At 51.4% G+C, this 19567-nt stretch overlaps 1 protein-coding gene across 4 annotated transcripts in view; it reads left to right on the top strand.

Moving 5' to 3' along the window:
* The window catches only part of PUDP (pseudouridine 5'-phosphatase), a 374053-nt gene that overhangs the window by 20065 nt on the left and 334421 nt on the right, over nt 1–19567 (top strand). For all 4 annotated transcript variants that reach the window (XR_008289993.1, XR_008289994.1, XR_008289992.1 and 1 more), the window contains exon 2: nt 17350–17568. Coding sequence is in view for 1 of the 4 variants with exons in the window: in XM_027050621.2 (XP_026906422.2) it covers nt 17350–17568 (219 nt within the window). In the remaining 3 variants the exon portion in view is untranslated. The remainder of the gene's footprint in view (nt 1–17349; nt 17569–19567) is intronic.

The raw sequence follows: 19567 nt of genomic DNA, 5'->3' as shown, positions 1-19567 counted from the left end.
TGGTAAGTGTCCGACTCTTGATTTCAGCTCAGGTCACCATCTCACAGTTCGTGAGTCCGAGCCCCATGTCAGGCTCGGTGCTCATGGCATGCAGCCTGCTTGGGATTCTCTGTCTCCCTCTCTCTCTCTGCCCCTCCCTTGTGCGTGAGCTCCCTATGTCTCTGCCCATCTGTCTCTCTGTCTCAAAATAAATAAATGAACGTTGAAACAAAAGGAAAAAGGAGAGAGAAAATATGTGCACATAGAGCTTATATCGATGTTACGCAACATCCTTCTGGACCCCCTCTTCATTACGTGTATCAGCTTCTTGTAGGTACGAATGAATGTAAAAACATTTTAATTTGCGGGACTGATGACTGGCCGTCCTTCAGATGCCTCCACTTAAAGATGGTGTAGCTGTGTTGAATTTACACACGCAATGCGGGCTCCTTGCCCCCCTCACTGCCATCACACGGCTGTGGGATGAACCTTTACGCAGCACAGCAGAGACAACACCCTCCTAGTGGGTAGTGGGACACGTCCCATCGTCGTGATGGCAGCCTGGACCCTCCCCTACACCCGCCTCCACCGGCCCCCCTACCTGTGGGTGCTTTGTGTGGGAGGAGCCTCACCGTGTCACGGATGGAGCAGGTCGTCACCCCTGGGAGCCATGGGCCCTCTCTCTGCTTTCCAGTTATCCCTGCCAGCCCACCTTCCCCATAATTCCAAGCATCCTGGAGCCCGCTCTTGTCCAAGATGATGTGTGTGTGCCGCGACGACCCCCCAGGCTCTGTGATACAGGGTCTCCGGTGCCCAGGGACGCCTGGCGCTCAGGAGGGGAGCTCGGGAAGCTGGGGGCCAGCGAAGGCCCCTTCAAGGATGCTCTGGTCCTGTTCCTTCACTTGTGTCTTCATCAGTGACCGTTCTGTATTTTCACACGCATCGTCTTGAGCACATATTAGGACAAGTGCCTGTGGCTTCATTTCCCCAGTTGAGCTTTCAAAAAGCACTCTGTGTTGAGCACGTGCTCTCTTCTGGACAATTCCTACCTGCCACATTTCATCCTCAAACAACCTGAGGTCACAGGGAGCATTCTCCCTACGGCACCCGTGAGGAAGCTGACCCTTCGGCAGGCTTTTTACTTTGACAAGGCGACACCTGTAGGACGCGGCAGCCCCAGCGTGCAGATGCACGTCTCTGTGGTCCCCCAGGTGTGACAGTCCCCGTATGCATTCCGCCTCCTCCACGGGCACAGCTTCTGGCTGCTTCCACTCTGCTTACCCCCAGGACGCCCATGCTCCGAAAGACTGCTTTGCACACTGCACAAGCTGCGGCTGATGACATCTCCCCTCCCCGTCGCCATCCTACTGTTCTCCCTGCCTGTGCGTCACGGCAGAATGGGCTTGTGTCATTGGGCAGCCTGGCCCTTGTGTCCAGATGCCCAGGCGGTGCGTGCACGGCCTGCGTGGGCCTCAGACTCCCTGTGGGAAAGGCAGAGCTTAACGTCCCTGGAGGACTCCGTATGCTCATGGCCCCCTCCGTGCCCAAATGAGGGGAGCTCTGCTCCAGGTCTTAAGGGAAATCTTTGGGAGAACTCACTTCTTGGGGAGCCCTTGGCTGACCGTCCCGAGTCTGGAAATACCTTCACTTAATTCCCTCAGCTGGATAACTCCAGTTGCAGGGAATAACACACCAAAGCGTCACTGCTCCAGGCTTCTAGATCAGTCTTTCCAACAAGAGAGAGCAAAACGGCAAATGTGAAAGTCCGAGCCTGGGTTTGCACAGGGAGGACGTCTGGGCTTAAGGAAGGGGATGAAACTTTGCAGCCCACGTGAGTATCTGGGTGCTGGAAGCCATCGGCTGTTGCGGGGACAAACAGGTGTCCCGAGGAGCACCCAGGAGCCCCAGTGAGGGGCGACACCGGGTGACCCGTTCTCTGCATCCTGTATGGTCGGGGTGCTGTGCCCTGGCATCAGTGTGCCCATCTGAGAGCTGGGTATGCCGTGCCCCTAGTCCATACCACGGACGGCTGTCACAGATTCCAGTGCCACTCACCCCACGGGAAATGCCACCAATTATTGACCCTGTCTTACTAATTATTGTCGTAGCCACACATTCTCTGTTGTGTCATGACCGTGAATGCTGATGACACTTCAGCCCCGAGGTTCTAACACTTGTGCAGGCATCACAACTCTTGCACAGGGCTCGTTAAAACCCAAATAGCGTGGGCCCCGGGCTCTCTGGCTCTGTGGGTCTGGGTGGATCCAAGAATTTGCATTTCCTGTGAGGGCCCAGATAATGCCGATGCCGGTGTGGGTGGGTCTCCTGGAGAGCCACTGCTTGAGTCCCAGTGCCCGGAACTGACACGGGACAAGGGAATGTGCGGAGGCCGTGTGTTAAAACGGGAGCTCACGGGATTGCATACAGGGCTGCGTGTCAATGCTGGATGGTGCATATGCGGGCTCGCTGCCCTGGAATAAGTCCTGGACACTGAGTCTTGTTTCCTTATTTTTATTTATTTTATTCAGATTCACGTACACGTTTCCTTTTCTTGATGGTCAGCTGGCCCAGTAGCATTTACGTATCAGTAATGTACCATCAGGCATCAGATACGCATTGACACCTTGTAGAGTGAGTCCAAGGCTGTGTTTGGGAGATTTGTAACTTGGAAGGCACTTCATTGTGACTGCCACCTTCCACAGTTCCTTCCCTGAATTTCCCCCTATTTTAGGAAATATTTGTCTGTAATCCTGCGGTTTCTCAGGGCTCGCATCGTGCCGCCCTGTCTGCCTTCTGCCTCTCTGTCTCTGGCCTTCGCCGCCTTGCTGTGTTTCTCGGGACCCACTGCGTATGTCTGTTGCCTCTGATTCCAGACCCCACCGTCACCAACACCCAGCCTTCCCCATGACCTTTGGCACCTGTCCAAGGGCAGGAGAAAGAGCAGGACGAAATGCCAGAGGCTCGGGGAGCACAGTGACAAGGGGAGGCCTGGGGGCGGGGAGTAAACTCTCCTATTGGTCTGTGTTTGACCCTTCTTCAGAAAGGGGGGCATCGCGTCTCCTGTGTGATCATCACGCCGCCGGAAGGTTGCTTGGCTGCACCCGCTGGCCACCTGGGGACCCCTGTCCTTGATCTGGCGGGTGCCTAGGGACACCTGGGACTTGCCTAGGGCAAGCTCGTTGCCCTCCTGAAATCCTGGCAAAGGGCGTTTCTTCCCAGGCCAAAGGGACGAGGCAAGACTGCTAGGCAAGACTGCTAAAAGTCTTTCCTCCTTGGCCACACACGTCATGGTTTCTAAAAGACAACTATGTGTTTGGTTGGCTGAGAACCATCTCTGTGTCCCCTGTTGCGTCCACATTCTTATCCTGTCGGCCATGGGCCGACCCCAGGGACCTCTCTGTTCCCCAGCAGGAGGAACGCTGTGCTCCACGAACCCTTTGTGGCCTTGTTCTGCCAGCACTGGCTGTCCGTCTGTTCTCCTCAAGGGAAACCTGAATTCATGTGGCTCGTCCTGCCCCGGCCGCACTTGCAGGGCAGTTCCGAAGCACAGGGCAAGCGCCGTGTAGTGTTGGGCGATCTTCCAAATGGGTGAAATACTCTTCTCGGCAGTGCTGCAGATTCTCCACTCCTGGAGCCTGCCTGCATTTTCAGGACTTGACCGTGCGATTTGGATGCACGCGGAAAACTTTCTCCGCAACAGCACAGAGGTGGCATTTTACAAAGGAAAGTCAAGTTCCAAGACACTTTTGTCACATTGGCCTTCACGGGTAGTTTAAAGTGTTGCGTTAGGGGCGCCTGGGTGGCTCAGTCGGTAGGCGTCCGACTTCAGCTCGAGGTCTGTGGGTTTGAGCCCCGCGTCGGGCTCTGGGCTGACAGCTCAGGGCCCGGAGCCTGCTTTGGATTCTGTGTCTCCCTCTCTCTCTGCCCCTCCCCGGTTCATGCTCTGTCTCTCGCTCTCAAAAATGAATAAACATAAAAAAATAATAAAGGTACAGTTAGATCAGCTTTTTTTGTTCTTTAAGTTTATTCATTTTGAGACAGGGAAAGAGAGCATGAGTGGGGGACGGGCAGAGAGTTGAGAAGGAGAGAGTTCCAAGTAGGGTGCATGGCCAGTGCAGAGCCTCACGCAGGGCTGGATGTCCCCAACCGTGAGATCGTGACCTGATGCTAATTGACGACTTGGGACGCTTCACTGACTGAGCTACCCAGGGGCCCCGGTTGGACCAGTTGCAGTGTGTCATTACCTGTCTGACTTCCTTCATCGGGTATAATTGACCTAAAACCCATTCATGTGGTTGCAGGCACCCAGGGGTTGTATTTTCCTTTCCACTCCTACTCCTTAGGTGGAGACTTAACTCTTTCAGAAACCGCCCCACTGTTCAGCAAAGCTGTTTCTATACTGGGTTGTGTCTTAGCTTGCTAAGGGTGCTATAACAAATTACCACAAATGACTTAATGGCTGCTGGCTTGAGACAACACAGAATTGTTGTCATTCCCTTCTGCAGGCCAGACGTGCAACATTAGTCTTGGCAGGGTGTTCACAGGCTCTGCTCCTTCAGGGCTCTCTGGAGGAGAATGTAGAGGCCTCCCGCATGCCTTGCCCTGTGACTCTCCCTCGCTCCCAGCTTCTGGTTCTGTGCTCACCCCTCCTTCCCTGACTCTGACCCGCCTGCCTCCCCTTATAAACACCCTCTGGTGACCTGGCGCCTGCTGCATAATCAAGGACCAGCTCCCCATCTCAGGGCACATAACGTGGTCACACTTCCTTTTGCCTGTGAGGTGAGCTATTCACAGGTTCTGGGGACAACGTTGTAGACATTTTTGGGGGATTGCTATTCTATCTACTGCAGGTTTTTTGGCTCATCATTGAGTTGTAAAGTTCGGTTCCTTGTGCCAGAGAAGTTGTAAAGTTCGGCTCCTTGTGCAAGAAAAGTTGTAAAGTTCGGTTCCTTGTGCCAGAAAAGTTGTAAAGTTCGGTTCCTAGCTACAAGTCGTGTGTGTGCATTTTGTGTTCTCTGTGTGGAAACCTCGTATAACCTATGATTCCAAACATGCCCTTCTAGGCTTTCTTGTACAAGTTATATAGTCTTGGTTTTGTATTTAGATCTATGATCCTAGTACCCGTGTTCATTTTTCCACCATTATACAGGTATACTTCCATACGTAGATGAGCGATCCAGCAACATTTTCTGAACCAGCTCATGTTTTAAATGAGTTTTATTTATTTATTTATGTATGTATGTATGTATGTATGTATGTATTTATATTTTAAAAAAAGAATTTTTTTTAATGTTTATTTATTTTTGAGAGAAAGACAGAATATGAGCAGGAGAGGGGCAGAGACAGAGGGAGACACAGAGTCCGAAGCAGGCTCCAGGCTCTGAGCTGTCAGCACAGACCCTGACGTGGGGCTCGAACTCACAAACCGTGAGATCATGACCTGAGCCAAAGTCGGACGCTTAACCGAATGAGCCACCCAGGCGCCCCACTGTCCTTGTATAATTTTTATATATTTTTCTTATTTATTTTTGAGAGACAGACAGAGTGTGAGCGGGGGAGGGGCAGAGACATACCGACACGGAATCCGAACCGGGTTCCAGGCTCTGAGCTGTCAGCACGGAGCCCGATGCGGCGCTCGAACTCACGGAGTGTGAGATCATGATCTGAGCTGAAGGTGGACGCTCAACTGACTGAGCCACCCAGGCGCCCCTTAAATGAGTTTTAGAAATTGAGTATGGATTACCAGGGGACAAAAAAATCCTTCGAGCAATCCCCATACACACTAAGTGGAATAATCGATAATGCCAGTGATTCATGCCAAATGCTAATCAAAGGTTTTTACTTCACAGGGGATCACACAAATGATCATTACTGGTCTTTATTTTAAGCAATCACAGTTATTATTACTCCTTTACGGTTCAAAACTGATAGCTTACAGCCACAGGAAGCGATACGTCAAACACTCTTAAGTACTTTTCTCTAAGCCTGCTAGAGCAAGCAAGCTTCCAAAATGAAGCAAAAATTACCACGACTCCTAATTTCATGCTTGTTAATTATTCATTTCTCTCTTTTACATCCCTAAACACAAGGAAGCACTACCTTTTACGCGCAGGCTCGTTTGTAAAAAGGTTAACTAGCTGCCACAGAGACTATGCAAGCCTCTCCCATCTGTAGAAAGCATGGGCGCGTTGGTGGACGCGGGAGGGAGTGTCTAAGTGCCCTCTGCCCGTAGGAACCTGCAGTCTTGGCTGGCGAACAGATCACCGTACTTCCGTTCCTGCTGGGCTCTCGATTTCCCTCCTGCCCATACTGCTAGCAGGCCCGGTGCTAACCTCTGCTTGCTGCTCTCAGACGACCTTTCTTGGCTACCAGGTCATTGCCGTTAGCTGAGGGCAGTATTTCAGTAGGTCTTGACAAATACTGGGATTCATATACTGGCATTTTCTCATTCTTTTTGCAAAGTTTCCCCTACCTTTGCGGGTGTTTGACTGCTCCTTTGTTCAACAGGCATTAATGAGCCGTTTGGTTCTCATCACAGATTTATTTCACTTATAGCAGGGATTGTCTTGGCCTCAATTATCACGTTTTTCTGAGGTCCTATCACATAGTAGGTGCCCAATAAATATTTGCTTAATCAAATCGATTGCATTTCAAGCATATGCCCTTTCTGTATTCCGAAGATCGATGTCTGGTTCTTAAGATTGTGCATGTATGATTCTGTTGAGTGTTGCATGTCATATGTATTTTTATAATAAAAGATGTTTCCAATTTATAAATATTTGGTCCAGAAGGACCTCTGTACTCAGTCATTGGAGACTTTGGCTTACTTTTAATTTGGAGGAAAAAAAAAAAACAATTTTACGTTGCTTTGGGTTCTCCTGTATATCATTACAGTTTTGTTTTTTCTTTTTTTCTCCACAGTATGCAAAGCATAAATGAAAATAATAGCTGGGGGGCCACGAGGAGCAGTGAGCAAGTAATATTTTTGGGTCACACATAATTAAGCAAAACAAGCCAACACTACAACTAAATATGAAACAAGGTAGTTTTGTAGCTTATTTTGGTTTGTAACCTGCTGTTTTTTAATGGAAGATTTCTGTAAAGATTTGTGGGAATCCTGAAAGAACATTGTTTCTGTCTGTGCTTTGTGCTGCACTAGATTTCTTTTTTTAAGCTTATTTATTAATTTTGAAAGAGAGAGAATCGGGAGGGACGGAGAGAGAAAATCACAAGCAAGCTCAGTGACATCTGCGCAGAGCCCGATGTGCTGGAACTCACGAACCGTGAGATCCTGACCTGAGCGAAACCAAGAGTCAGATGCTTAACTGACGGAGCCACCCAGGTGCCCCCCCTCCACTGCAGCGGATTTTTACAAAGTTTCTTTTCTTTTTTTTTTCCCTTTGGACTTTTAGGCGCCTTTCCTACCCCTGGCTTTTGTTTGGACCCAGCGTCCTGTGCTGGAGCGTTTCCCACAAAGGTCCATCCCCACAGTGCACAGCAGGATAAGAGCGCATGTGTGAATGGGGTTACTGGGCAGAGGCTCAGACGTGAATCCGTGTGTGTGCAAGCCCACGTCAGTGCCGCACGTCTTTACGCCACCTTGTGTCCTGACTGTCGCAGTCCCTCGTGAACGCTTCCTCACCCTCGTCCAGGGTCCTTGTTGCTGTGCAGACCGTGGGGTATTTCCCTCCTTGTTGCTGTGCACACGGTGGGGGTGTTTCCCTCCTTGTTGCTATGCAGACGGTGGGGTATTTCCCTCCGAAGGGCCGCGACTAACGCAGGGCTGAGAGGAGTTCCTGTGTGAAGAGGTGCTCTAGGGAGCGAGGTGAACAGCACTAGGCAGTGCGTGTGGCCCCACCGCCTGCCCGGGAACGTGGTAGAGGTTTGCTTGTTGATTGCCGGGTATCCAGGACGACATGTGAGGGCAGGCTGTCGGCAGCCACGTAGGGCCCGTGGTCCCCGATTTTTGACTGGCTTGGTGACTGTTTCCTTTAATGGGACTTGAATGTCTGGGGCCAGCCGGCACGGCTCCCACCCCTTCGCAGCTCACCAGGTGGCTTTCCACGTGGGCATCTCGTGGCCTTAAGGTGGAGACACCTGCCCCCTCGCGGTTGCCTGTTCTTCCTTTTCCATCATGGGTGACAGTCCAGGAGCAGACGACAGCAGCCTGGGGGATACTGAGCAAGAATGAAATAGCAGGCAGCTAACTGCCACCTTACACATAGGACAGCAGGGTGCCGACACTGCCCAGGACGAATGTGACAGCAGAGCCCCGGCCCTCGGCGTCCCCGGCAGCTTTCCTGGGAGCCAGAGCACGCCCTCTGTGGCAGTCACAGGTCCCCACCGCTCCGTCCTCACTGACCGCCAGCTTTCAGCACAGGACCAACCCCAAAGGCCAGATGTGTCCCCAGACCCGTCACGTAGCCTGCCCTGCTTCTGCATAGACCCCTTGCTCTGCCTCCTCCCCCCTGCAGCTTCCCTGTGCCCAGCTCTGAGTGAGCCACCCCTGCTCGTTCTCATCCAAGGGTCTTCATTGGCTTCCACACTTCCCTTTGTCATTCAGGACTTTGAAACTGCAGGAGTGCCTCTTCCTTCCCTAGCCAAGTCCGTGAGAGTGGTGTTTTCACACTTTCTTGGTCGCCCTCCAGGTGACAGTGCCTTCCTACTACGCCTAGGGCGACCGCTGCTCTCAGCAGATGCTGGCCCGTGCAAGGACATGGCTTGCGTGGGCCATGGCTCTCCACGGCGGCTGGTCTGGCCAGTGGATTGACTGAGACCAAGCTGGGCCAGCAGCAGCGTGCCCGGAGCCCATTGGAGCCCCATGACAGCAGGGTGGGCAGGACGTGGGCCGGGTGCCCTGTGCCAGCAGCATAAAGAATTGCCCTTAGCACCTGCTGCCTGCACTGGCCTCACGGCACAGCTTTTGCCTTTAGGGTTCTAGGAATGATTAGGCAAGCTCGGCTGCCTTAAGAAGTCAAGAAAAGCCCAAGGCAAGCGAGATACCGCATCCAGCGCTCTCAGATAACTCAGCTGCTGTGCCCTGTGAATCACTGTGTTTCCAGGCCATGACGTTGAGAGCTCAGGGTTTCAGATAGCTGTGCCACTGACCCAGTAGTCCACTTGTGGAAAAGGACTCCTCTTATGCAGCGATGACCTTCATGGGGCTGCCGACGCTTTCGCTCGGGGGAACCAGGTCCCGCCCTAGGGCATGCGTGTGCCAGATGCGAGCATCAGAGTAGCTGTTCCCCAAACAGGGCCACCAGCAACAACTGTGGCTTCATGTTTGCTGGTCCCAGTGCTAGACACTGTTTTCTTGGCTGCCAGTTAGGAGAAAAATGAGCCACTTAACTCCTTGTTTCAGTAGAGTATCTTCCACTAAGCTGCCCATATTTTTATTCTTCAAAAGAAACAGTAGCTTGTTAGATGTCCTTTCAAAGGAGGTGCGCCCTTGCCCTGTGAAACCGTGCTGTGCACGGTCCCCTGGCCGTCTCCTCTCCCCTCTGCTGGTGCCCAATTTACTCCGATTAACCGACAACTCTAATTAATTGGACTCATTTGCTGCTGTTGACTTTGGAAAGAATGGGGCATATTCATTTGCTTCTTACTTAAAAACTCTTGCTTTCACTAAAAACATATTAGCATAGACATCATCTGTTGTCAGAGGAATAGGAAAAGAAAGGAAGGTTTAAGTAGTAATAGTATACTGTAGAGGGGAAATGTAAACGTTAGGATTAAGGTCATAGCTGATTTTTTCCCCTTAATTTCTACTAGTAAGTCTATATATGTCATTATTGAAGTTAAGCTTTTCTTAAAGGCATTCCATTAAAAAATTTTTTTTTTAATGTTTATTTTTTGAGAGAGAAAGAGAGACAAAGCGTGAGCACGGGAGGGGCAGAGAGAGCAAAGCAGGCTCCAGCCTCTGAGCCCTCCACGGGGCTCGAACTCAAGAATCGTGAGATCATGACCTGAGCTAAAAGTCGGATGCTTGACTGACTGAGCCAACCAGTCGCCTCAAAGGTGAGCCGTTTTTAAAATCAGCGGCTTTGTAAAGCACAGGGCTTCAGTAAAAACAGTACGTCAGCTCTGGGGGTTTCCACTCTAGCACAGTCGCAACTTCCCCGGGGGTGCCTTCTAAAACTCACCCTGCAGGGCCCACCCCCAATTTCTGACTCTCCATAATATCTGGTCATCAACTACAGATCACCTCCATCACCTCCAACATGCTATCAAAACAGCTTAGAAAAAGGACACGTCCACTTAACATCAAATAGCATCGTACGCTCAGTATTTCTCATTAAAGCTGTGCCCCCATTAAAATGCGTACCGTCCTCTGCATTCAGAAACACCTCTGCAGTTCTCAGTCCTCCCGTCTTCTGGGCTGGGACAGTTTCGTCTTCAGTGAGGCTGGGCTCTCCCATCTGAAAAGGTATTCGTATCTTCAGGACACCCACCTATCTGTCATATCACACAAATCGCTGGCTGTTGATCACCCCCTGCCCCCTTTTTGTGATTGGAAATCATCAAAGTATGACGACTCTGGAGACACACGAAGTCTGGAAAAAGCATTATGTGGCTTTGTTGTAGTGTTCAGGGTATGCAAGGTATGACTGCCTGGCAAGCAGTAATCGACGTGGGTCAGAATCCCTTTGCCGAAACTCGTGGAGCCAGTCGTATCTCGGTTTTTAAGTTACCGGTGTTAAAAAGCATTACAATCACATGTTCCGTGAGATACACGCTCTCAGTACGGCAGTGTCTGGGGCAGGACCCGTGAGCAAACCCACAGGTGTTTCTATAGAGAAGTGTGTGAATATTTGCACTGTGATAAATAATAAACAGTCCCCCCACCCCTTGTGCCAGTCCAGGTCAGGTTTTGCTGCTAAATGCAGACTTTTCATTGCAGAAGCGTATGGATGAAGGGATTGTAAGTGAGGGCTCATGTTTGTGTACCCAGCCGGGCAGGTACTTAACAAGTGTATGAAGCTGGCTCCATATGCCTGCAGGAAGGTGTCACCCTCTTGTGAGTGCACTGCAGATACTTAGTGGTTTGGTGTTTTGTTGTTATGTAAAATATTTCGCAGGAGGCAGTGTGGCTTCTCACATTAAAGAGGTCTGGCCGTGCAGAGAAAGCAGCTCTTGTGGTCTCGGAACTCAGACACGCAGGTGCCAGGCAGGTGTCCCCCACCCCCACCCCCACCCCAGATGATGATGCTGGAGTTTGCCCAGCCAGCCCCTGCACTCACAGCTCAGCATGGACTATTGTACTTGAGTGACGCAACCATCCCCCTTACCATCCCCATTCTACAGGTCGGTAACCCAAGGCCCAGCCGAGGGCTGAGCACCTGTTTGAAGATTTCAGTGACTTGTGAAGTGCAGGGCGGGGTCTGAAACCCAGGGACCTCCCACAGCGGGAGTCATGTCACACCCAGCCCCGCAGGCCAGCCCTGGCAGTGTGCCACCGCTCCCTGGGGAAGACACTACAAGTCTGGAAGGCTAAGAAACCCATCCCGGGACTGGCAGCTAACATGTGGCCGGGCTGGGACTTTACTGCTCAACTTTGAGATTGCTGATGTCCGCAATTTCTCCCAATACTTCATTCCAGCTCTGGGCTGGAAACGACAAGGGGGATGGGCGGAGAAATCAGGGCTCAGCATGCTCGTCCGTGACACATGGGTTAAGGTGTTTTGCTATGAAGCAGTGCAAGTTCTTCTAAAACTGGAATTAGGTGCTTGTTTGCAGGCTGGGGTGCAGCTCCCTGCGTCGGAGACGTGGAGAGACACCCTTACCGCTTACCTCTTTATGGGGTAAAATGCAAAGCGTCACCGTCCTCTGGGAGCCAGGGATCGAGTCGGCAAACATGTAAATACATTCTCAGGGATGGAAAGATGACAGTGACCACGTTACCAGCGCAGAACCTTGGTGTCAGAGACCCCCGTGCAGGCCAGCAGGGTCTCCACGCCAGCCTTGCTGCACGTGAGGTGTAGACACGCCTTCAGCCGCAGCTCTGTGAATTCAGGCTTGAATGTGTCCCCGGGAGGGCGGCCCGCTGTCCGCGATGACACCCGCCTTCTGGCCACCGCGCCCCGGTTTGCCGGGTTCCGGTCTCCGGTCTGAAGCCCACCCGTTACCGCTCAGCTGATGGCCTCACCTGCAGCCAGTGCCCGGCGGTGGTGCCCGGGCTCTGGGCTCTGTCTTGCGCAGACAGGGCGGTTTGTGCTTTGCAAAGCATGCTTTTCCGACACTCCTCAGTTGGGCAGCAACTTCTGCGGCTGTAACGCGTTACGGTGCTGTTCTCCCGAAAAGTAACAGACGCGCGAGTTGAACGCGTTGGCCCCGGGCTCGCTTGTGCACAGCAGAGCTCACGCACCTGACACTTTCCCTGCTGCTAAAATTTTTATGCTCCTTTTAGGGATTTCTTTCCCCTTTCAGAACACTGTCCCTTTGCTTGGTAGCATGGTGTCATGAGCCGGCGAAGGCATGCTCGGACGTGAGGACTCTAATGACTTGTTTAGAGCCTCGCTTATTCACCCGGACTTTGGGATGATTTTGTCGAAACTGTGAACAAGAGTGGTTTGCACAGCCCCCTACAGATAGGTAATCCCGCAGCTCGGCGTCTTGTGAGTTAAAAGCTCTGACACGCGGCTTTAAGTGCACACTGCTGAAAGCGTTTTCGGAGGCCACCGTGTCGTTTCTGGCTTGGGGATTATTATTTCCTCCGCGCTTTCCTCTTGATCGTCATCTACTTGCTTTACCCAGGCGCCCCGAGCAGGACCCGCATCTTTCTGCCCGGCTTCTGCCCCTTCTTCCCTCCTGCGCAGCCTCGCGTTTGAACACGAATGTGTGCGTGTAAGTGTGCGTGAACACGCGTGCGAACGTACATACGTCTAGATGTGTGTACGGCTGGGCGCGTGTGTGAACACGCGCGCGAACGTACGTACGGCTGGGCGCGCGTACGTGTACGTGAACACGCGTGCGAACGTACGTACGGTTCGATGTGGGTACGGCTGTGCGCGCGTACGTGTGCGTGAACACGCGCGTGAATGTACGTACATCTCGATGTGTGTACGGCTGGGCGCGTGTACGTGTGTATGAAGACGCACGCGAACGTACGTACGTCTCGTGTGTACTGCGGGCCGTGCGTACGTGTGCGTAAACGCGCGCGAACGTCCGTCTGGATAGACGTGTGTACGGCTGTGCGCACGTACGTATACGTGAACACGTGCGTGAACGTACGTACGTCTCGACGTGTGTACGGCTGGGCGTGCGTACGTGTGTGTGAACACGCGTGCGAACGTACGTAAGTCTAGATGTGTGTACGGCTGTGCATGTACGTGAGCACGTGTGCGAACGTATGTACGTCTAGACGTGTGCACGGCTGGGTGCTTGTACGTGAACACGCGCACGAACGTACGTACGTCTAGACGTGTGTACAGCTGGGCGCGCGTACGTGAACACGCGCGCGAAGGTACGTACGTCAAGACGTGTGTACGGCTGGGCGCGCGTATGTGCACACGCGTGTGAACATACCTAGGTCTAGATGTGTGTATTGAGTCCTGCGTTCCAGCACGGCCACGCACAGACCTCTCCCTCTCCCCATTTTCGTCACCGCCGCGGGTGCTAGGTTTGCAGATGCTGGCTCCCAAGCAGACGACGATGTGCTGTGTAGGCCTCCCTGCAAACTCTGCTTTCCTCTGGGCACCTGGGCTCAGCGTCTCCAAAACGCACGCAGCCGCCTGTGGCGTCCCTGCTTCTCCGGTGCTGGCCTTTGCCAGACGTTCACGAGATCGCAGGGGCCACCGTGCACCAGAAATGCTGTGTTCCGGCAGGCCGCGGAGGCGTTACCTGACCTTTCTACCCGGGTCCACACTGGACACAGGGATGACGCTCCAGCATTAAGGAGCCCTCCCTGAGACGCAGATAGCGTTGGGTTTTTTTTTTTTTAAGTGTTTGTGTGTTTTTGAGAGAGAGACAGAGCTGGAGTGGGGGAAGGGCAGCGAGAGAGGGAGACACAGAATCCAAAGCAGGTTCCAGACCCGAGCTGTCCGCACAGAGCCTGATGCAGGGCTGGAACTCATGAACCACGAGATCATGACCTGGGCCGAAGCCTGACGCTCAACCGTCTGAGCCACCCGGGCGCCCCTAGTATCACTACTATTAACACTATGCAATTATTCAACGTGTAAGGACATAAACGTAGATAAGTATAAAGGGAGCAAGTACCATTTATCATGCTGTGTCTAATTTACAATATGGTACGTGTTAGCGGTAACACTATAATTATTACCAGTCATACAATTCAACGCTTGTTAACCTCAAGAGGCCCCGGGATGCTAACTCAGTTGTCTGAGGCTTCACTGGTAAAAACTCCGCACCCAGGATCCAATTCCCGGAGTGGCCTTTCACCACGACATGATACAGCATCATGAAATAATGGGAAATATGTGTACTGCTCTCTGCTCCCAGGTACAGGCACTGGGTTTCTAAAGCCCCCGAAACGTCCTAACTAATAAGATCACTAGGCGTATCTTTGTTCTTTAAATTTTTTAAAATGTTTATTTATTTTGGAGAGACAGAGCACGAGCAGGGGAGGGGCAGAGAGAGGAGACAGAATCGGAAGCAGGCTCCAGGCTCCGCGCTGTCAGCACAGAGCCCGATGTGGGGCTTGAACTCCATGAACCGTGAGATCATGACCTGAGCCGAAGTCGGACGCCCAACCTACTGGGCCACCCAGGTGCCCCTGGAGCATCTTTGTTTCTAGTGTTTGGTCTCTGAGCCTGCTTCCTCACATAGCGCCTACATTCCTTGTTGTTCCCTGGGTGACAGGAGCATCTTCTGCTCTATGGAGACAATCCTGGGTGGGCTCCTGCATGGGAGGCTGGTCAGCAGAAAGTCCAAGCCACGCTGGCAACCTCGGAGCTTTGATTGCATCCCCATTGTGTAGTCAGGGGACCAGGGCTGGCAGAGGAGTTGATACGTCATGCGTCCCTCGTGAAGGCTTCACCGCAATCCCGAGTACGCATGTCCTGAGAGGTTCTCGACTGTTGAGCATGTCAAGGGGCCAGGAGAATGGCACACTGGAGGACGGGGGGAACTCCACGCCCTTCCCTGCACACCTGGCCCTACACGTGTGTTCCTTGTGGATGTTCCTATGTGTCCTTTGTCATATCCTTTTACAATACGCCAGGGAGCAGTAAGTAAACTGTTTTCCTGAGCTCTGGGAGCAAATCAGTGGAACCCAAGAGGGGGTCATGGGACCAGGTGACCACAGAGACTTGGGATTGGCGTTGAGGTCGGGGTTGGGGACAGGCTTGTGGGACTGAGCCCCTTCTCTTTTAAATACAACCAGTACACTATGTGCTGTTAGTTTCGGGGAATACACAGTGTCCTGTTAGTTTCGGTTGAAGGCACAACGTCTGTCCTGTTAGTTTCACGTGTACATCATAGTGATTGTATATTTTTATCTATTAGAAAATGATCCCCACGATAGGTGCGGTTTCCATCTATCACCATGCAGTTATTACACGATGTTTGACTGTATTCCCCATGTGGGACCACTTGTCTATCTCATAACTGAACTTTCTACCTCTGAACCTGCTTCATCTGTTTCACTCCACCCACCTCCCCTCTGGTGACCACCAGTTCTCTGTATTTAAACTTTTGTAAATATTTATTTATTTGGAGAGAGAGAGACACAGAGAGCAGGGCACAGTCAGGCAGAGACAGAGAGAGAGAATCCCAAGCAGGCTCTGCGCTGTGGGCACAGTGCCTGACACAGGGCTCGATCCCACGAACTGTGAGATCATGACCTGAGCTGAAATCAGCAGGCAGACCCTTAACGGACTGACCCATCCAGGCGCCCCTCTGTTCTCTGTATTTAAGAGTCTGTTTCCTTTGTTTTCTCTTCTCTTTCTGAAATTCCACATATAAAGGAAATTCTATAAGATCTGTCTTTGTCTGACTTTGCATAACACCATGCAGTCTGTCCATGTTTTCGCAAATGGCAACATTTCTTCTTTTTTTTGGTTAATTTTTTAGTGTTTATTTTTGAGAGAGAGAGAGAGACAAGAGTGTGAGCAGGGGAGGGGCAGAGAGAGAGAGGGAAACAGAATCTGAAACAGGCTCCAGGCTCTGAGCTGTCAGCACAGAGCCCGACACGGGGCTTGAACCCACGAACAGTGAGATCACGATCTGAGCTGAAGTCGGCCGCTTCACCGACTGAGCCACCCAGGCACCCCTCTTCTTGGTTTTCTTCTCTTTCTCCTCCTCCTCCTCCTCCTCCTCCTCCTCCTCCTCCTCCTCCTCCTCCTTTTTGATGGCCAGGAAGTATTTTGTTATGTATGCCACATCTCTACCCATTCAGGTACAGATGGGCACTTAGGCTGCTTCTGTATCTTGGCTGTTGTAAATAATGGTGCAGTGAACACAGGGGTACAGATGTTGTTTTGAACTAGCGTATTTATTTTTTCAGATTAATACTCACAAGTGCGATTGCTGGACTGTGTAGACATCCTGTTCTTTTTTAAGAACCTCCATACTGTTTTCCACACTGGCTGCACCAGTTTGCATTCCCACCAACGGTGCACGAGGGTTCTGTTTTCTCCACATCTTCACCAACACTTGTTAACATTTTTGGTGACAGCCAGTCGGACTGGTGTGAGCTGCTGTGTCCTTGCACTTTGGGACTGCCCGTTACCGGTGGGACCTGCCTCTGTATACGCTGTCCGAATTGAGTTGAACTGTGGGATCCCGGCTCGTGTCACGGACTTGTGTGCTGTGGGAAAGACCCCCTCCACACCCACGCACACAGCAGGCGTCAGAAGCGCTGAGACGTGCAGTGTGAGAACGGAGGGGAAACATGGGCCTGTACAGGCTATTCCGTTCTCATGCGGGAGCTTCTCAGTGGCCCCCATGGCCAGGCGCCCCTGCAGTGAGGACAGACCCAGGGACAGTGGACGTGCCGCCCCCCCCCCCCCCCCCCCGCTGCAGAGGGCCGTTCACACAACCCTCATGTTCTGCCCTCTAGAGGTAGCTTCAGTCCCAGGGATGGTGTCACGTGATAGCACACAGATGTCACCACCCCATGTGCACATTTCGGCTCATATACACACACGTTTATGTCGGAGACCATTTAACCACAACGAGGGCTTACTTCCGTACCCGTGTTGTCACTTTCCAGATCACGGCTGCAAAGACGCTCCAGCAAACAGACAGCAGGCAGCCAGGCCGTTGCTCCCGCGGCATGATCTGTGCGGTGTTCAGCACTGCCGTATCACTCCACGTTGCTGGCCTACGCTGCACCCCACATGCTTATCTGATAGAGTCCGTGTTCACGCAGCACGCACCCTAAGCATTGCCGTGTCTTTGTTCCTGCAGATACCGAACGGCTGTATTCGGTGGTGTTCCAAGAAATATGTGATCGCTACGGAAAGAAATACAGTTGGGACGTCAAGTCCCTTGTTATGGGGAAGAAGGCATCAGAGGCGGCACAGATCATAATAGACGTCCTGCAGCTCCCGATGACCAAAGAGGAGCTGCTGGAGGAAAGCCAGACGAAGTTGAAAGAGGTGTTCTCCACGGCCGCCCTGATGCCAGGTACCGCCCCCTCCCAGCTACGGGGTTACATGTGTGCGCGTTCGCAGTGTCGTTGTAAGTCACAGATGGCGGCCAGTGCAGGCCTTGGGTAGTGACGACTTCTGTCCCCAGACCTTCTCAGAAACAGCTCTTCTTGTTTGAGGCTCACAGGTCGTCCGGACAGAGTTTGCTCAATCACGTGCTACGATTCCATCTTGTCTTTTTAGGGGCTTTTAAAAATAACATACATTCCCTTCTTGAGGTTCAAAAATGTTTGAACAGTATTTGTTTCTTTTTTTTTTTTTTTTTAATATTTATTTATTTTTGAGGGAGAGAGACAGCACGGAAGCAGGGGAAGCTCAGGGAGACACAGGATCCAAAGCAGGCTCCAGGCTCTGAGCTGTCAGCACAGAGCCCGACGCGGGGCTCGAACTCACCGACCGCGAGATCATGACCTGAGCTGAAGTCAGACGCTCAACCCACTGAGCCACCCAGGCACCCCTGTACCTTTTTTTTAAATAATTTTTTTAATGCTTATTTATTTTTGAGAGAGAGAGAGAGACAGAGTGTGAGCGGGGGAGGGTATAGAGAGGGAGACACAGAGTCCAAAGCAGGCTCCAGGCTCTGAGCTGTCAGCACAGAGCCCGACGTGGGGCTCAAACCCACAAACCGTGAGATCATGACCTGAGCCAAAGTCAGACACCTAACTGACTGAGACACCCAGGCACCCGTATTTCAATGTTATCTAAGATTATATTCAAGACAGGATTGCTTCAGAGTTTAGTAGGTAGCCTTGCCTTTTCCTGTTCAAAACCAGGTACAGGATTGTTTCAGTGAATATTTAAACTTTAGCAAATTAATGCTAAACCAGCTAAATCTCGCCCAAGAAGCTTAAGTTTTTTTTTTTTTTAAGTTAAAGGCATAATTCATTTTCAACATGTCTGTTTCTATGCCCTTCACCCCTTTCTTTACTTGTTTTCCTTTGAAAGCAAAGATAACTTTTCTCCCTTGGGGCTTGTTAGCTAAGGATCGATCAAAACTGAATTGCCTGCTGTTTCTTGCTCAAAGTGAGAAGGTCAAGAATGTTCTAGATTACAGGGCTGAAAGATGCTTAAAAATGGAGTGCTCTTTTAAGAGTCTTCCAGAAAGAAAGGTGAACACTCCATCTTTGGAAGACCTGATATGAGGGCAGAAAAAAAAAATTGTAGTTACTGCAGTAATTTTGGGTTTAAAATTGTATCGATGGAATGCGTGGCTTTTTTTTTTTTTTTTAAGTATTTATACATATATCCAAAAGTGCAAATTGACTATTCCCTGGAACTAGAGAATTTCCTGTAAGGCTGTGCTAATCCTAGTGATGTGTCACATAGTAACCACGTGGGCTTTGCTTGGATGACACATATATCTGACCCTCAGGCGTGGGTACAAGCTCTGTCATACGCACCGTCTGTAACTTTGCACAGTGAGTTACCCTGACGAGCCTTAATGATGAAACACATCCAGGCAGTTCATTCGTATTAATCCTGGTAAGAGACACCCAGGATAAAAGTTACATGTCATCCGTCTGTAAGTGTCCAGTCTGGGGGTGTTAAGTAGGTTCACACTGTTGGGCCACGGTCCCCAGCAGCCATGTCTAAAACTTCTTCATCTTGTAGAACAGAATCTGTGTCCCCATGAACCACGAAGTCCCCATTCGGCCCTCCGTCCACCCCTGGAACCATGATTCTATGTTCTGTCTGTCTCTGTGCCTTGTGTCTGTGTGTATTCTAGGTACCTCATGTAGGAGGACACACACAGGGTTTGTCCTTTCCTGACTGGCTTTTCGAACTTGGCATGACGTCCTCACCATTTTTTCAAGTTGCAGCATGTGACAGGATTTCCGCTCCCCCCAGCGCCCCCAGCCTTTTTGTGTGTGTGTGTGTGTTTATCCACGCATCTGGTGACACTCATTTGAGTTGTTTTCTCTCCGTGGCTATTGCAAATAATGCTGCTGTGCACATTGGGGTACACCTGTCTCTCT

The sequence above is a fragment of the Acinonyx jubatus genome, chromosome X, assembly GCF_027475565.1.
Source record: "Acinonyx jubatus isolate Ajub_Pintada_27869175 chromosome X, VMU_Ajub_asm_v1.0, whole genome shotgun sequence".
Taxonomy (NCBI): Eukaryota; Metazoa; Chordata; class Mammalia; order Carnivora; family Felidae; genus Acinonyx; species Acinonyx jubatus.
Note: the sequence above shows the minus strand (reverse complement) of the source record. Positions and strands in the feature narration are given on the sequence as shown.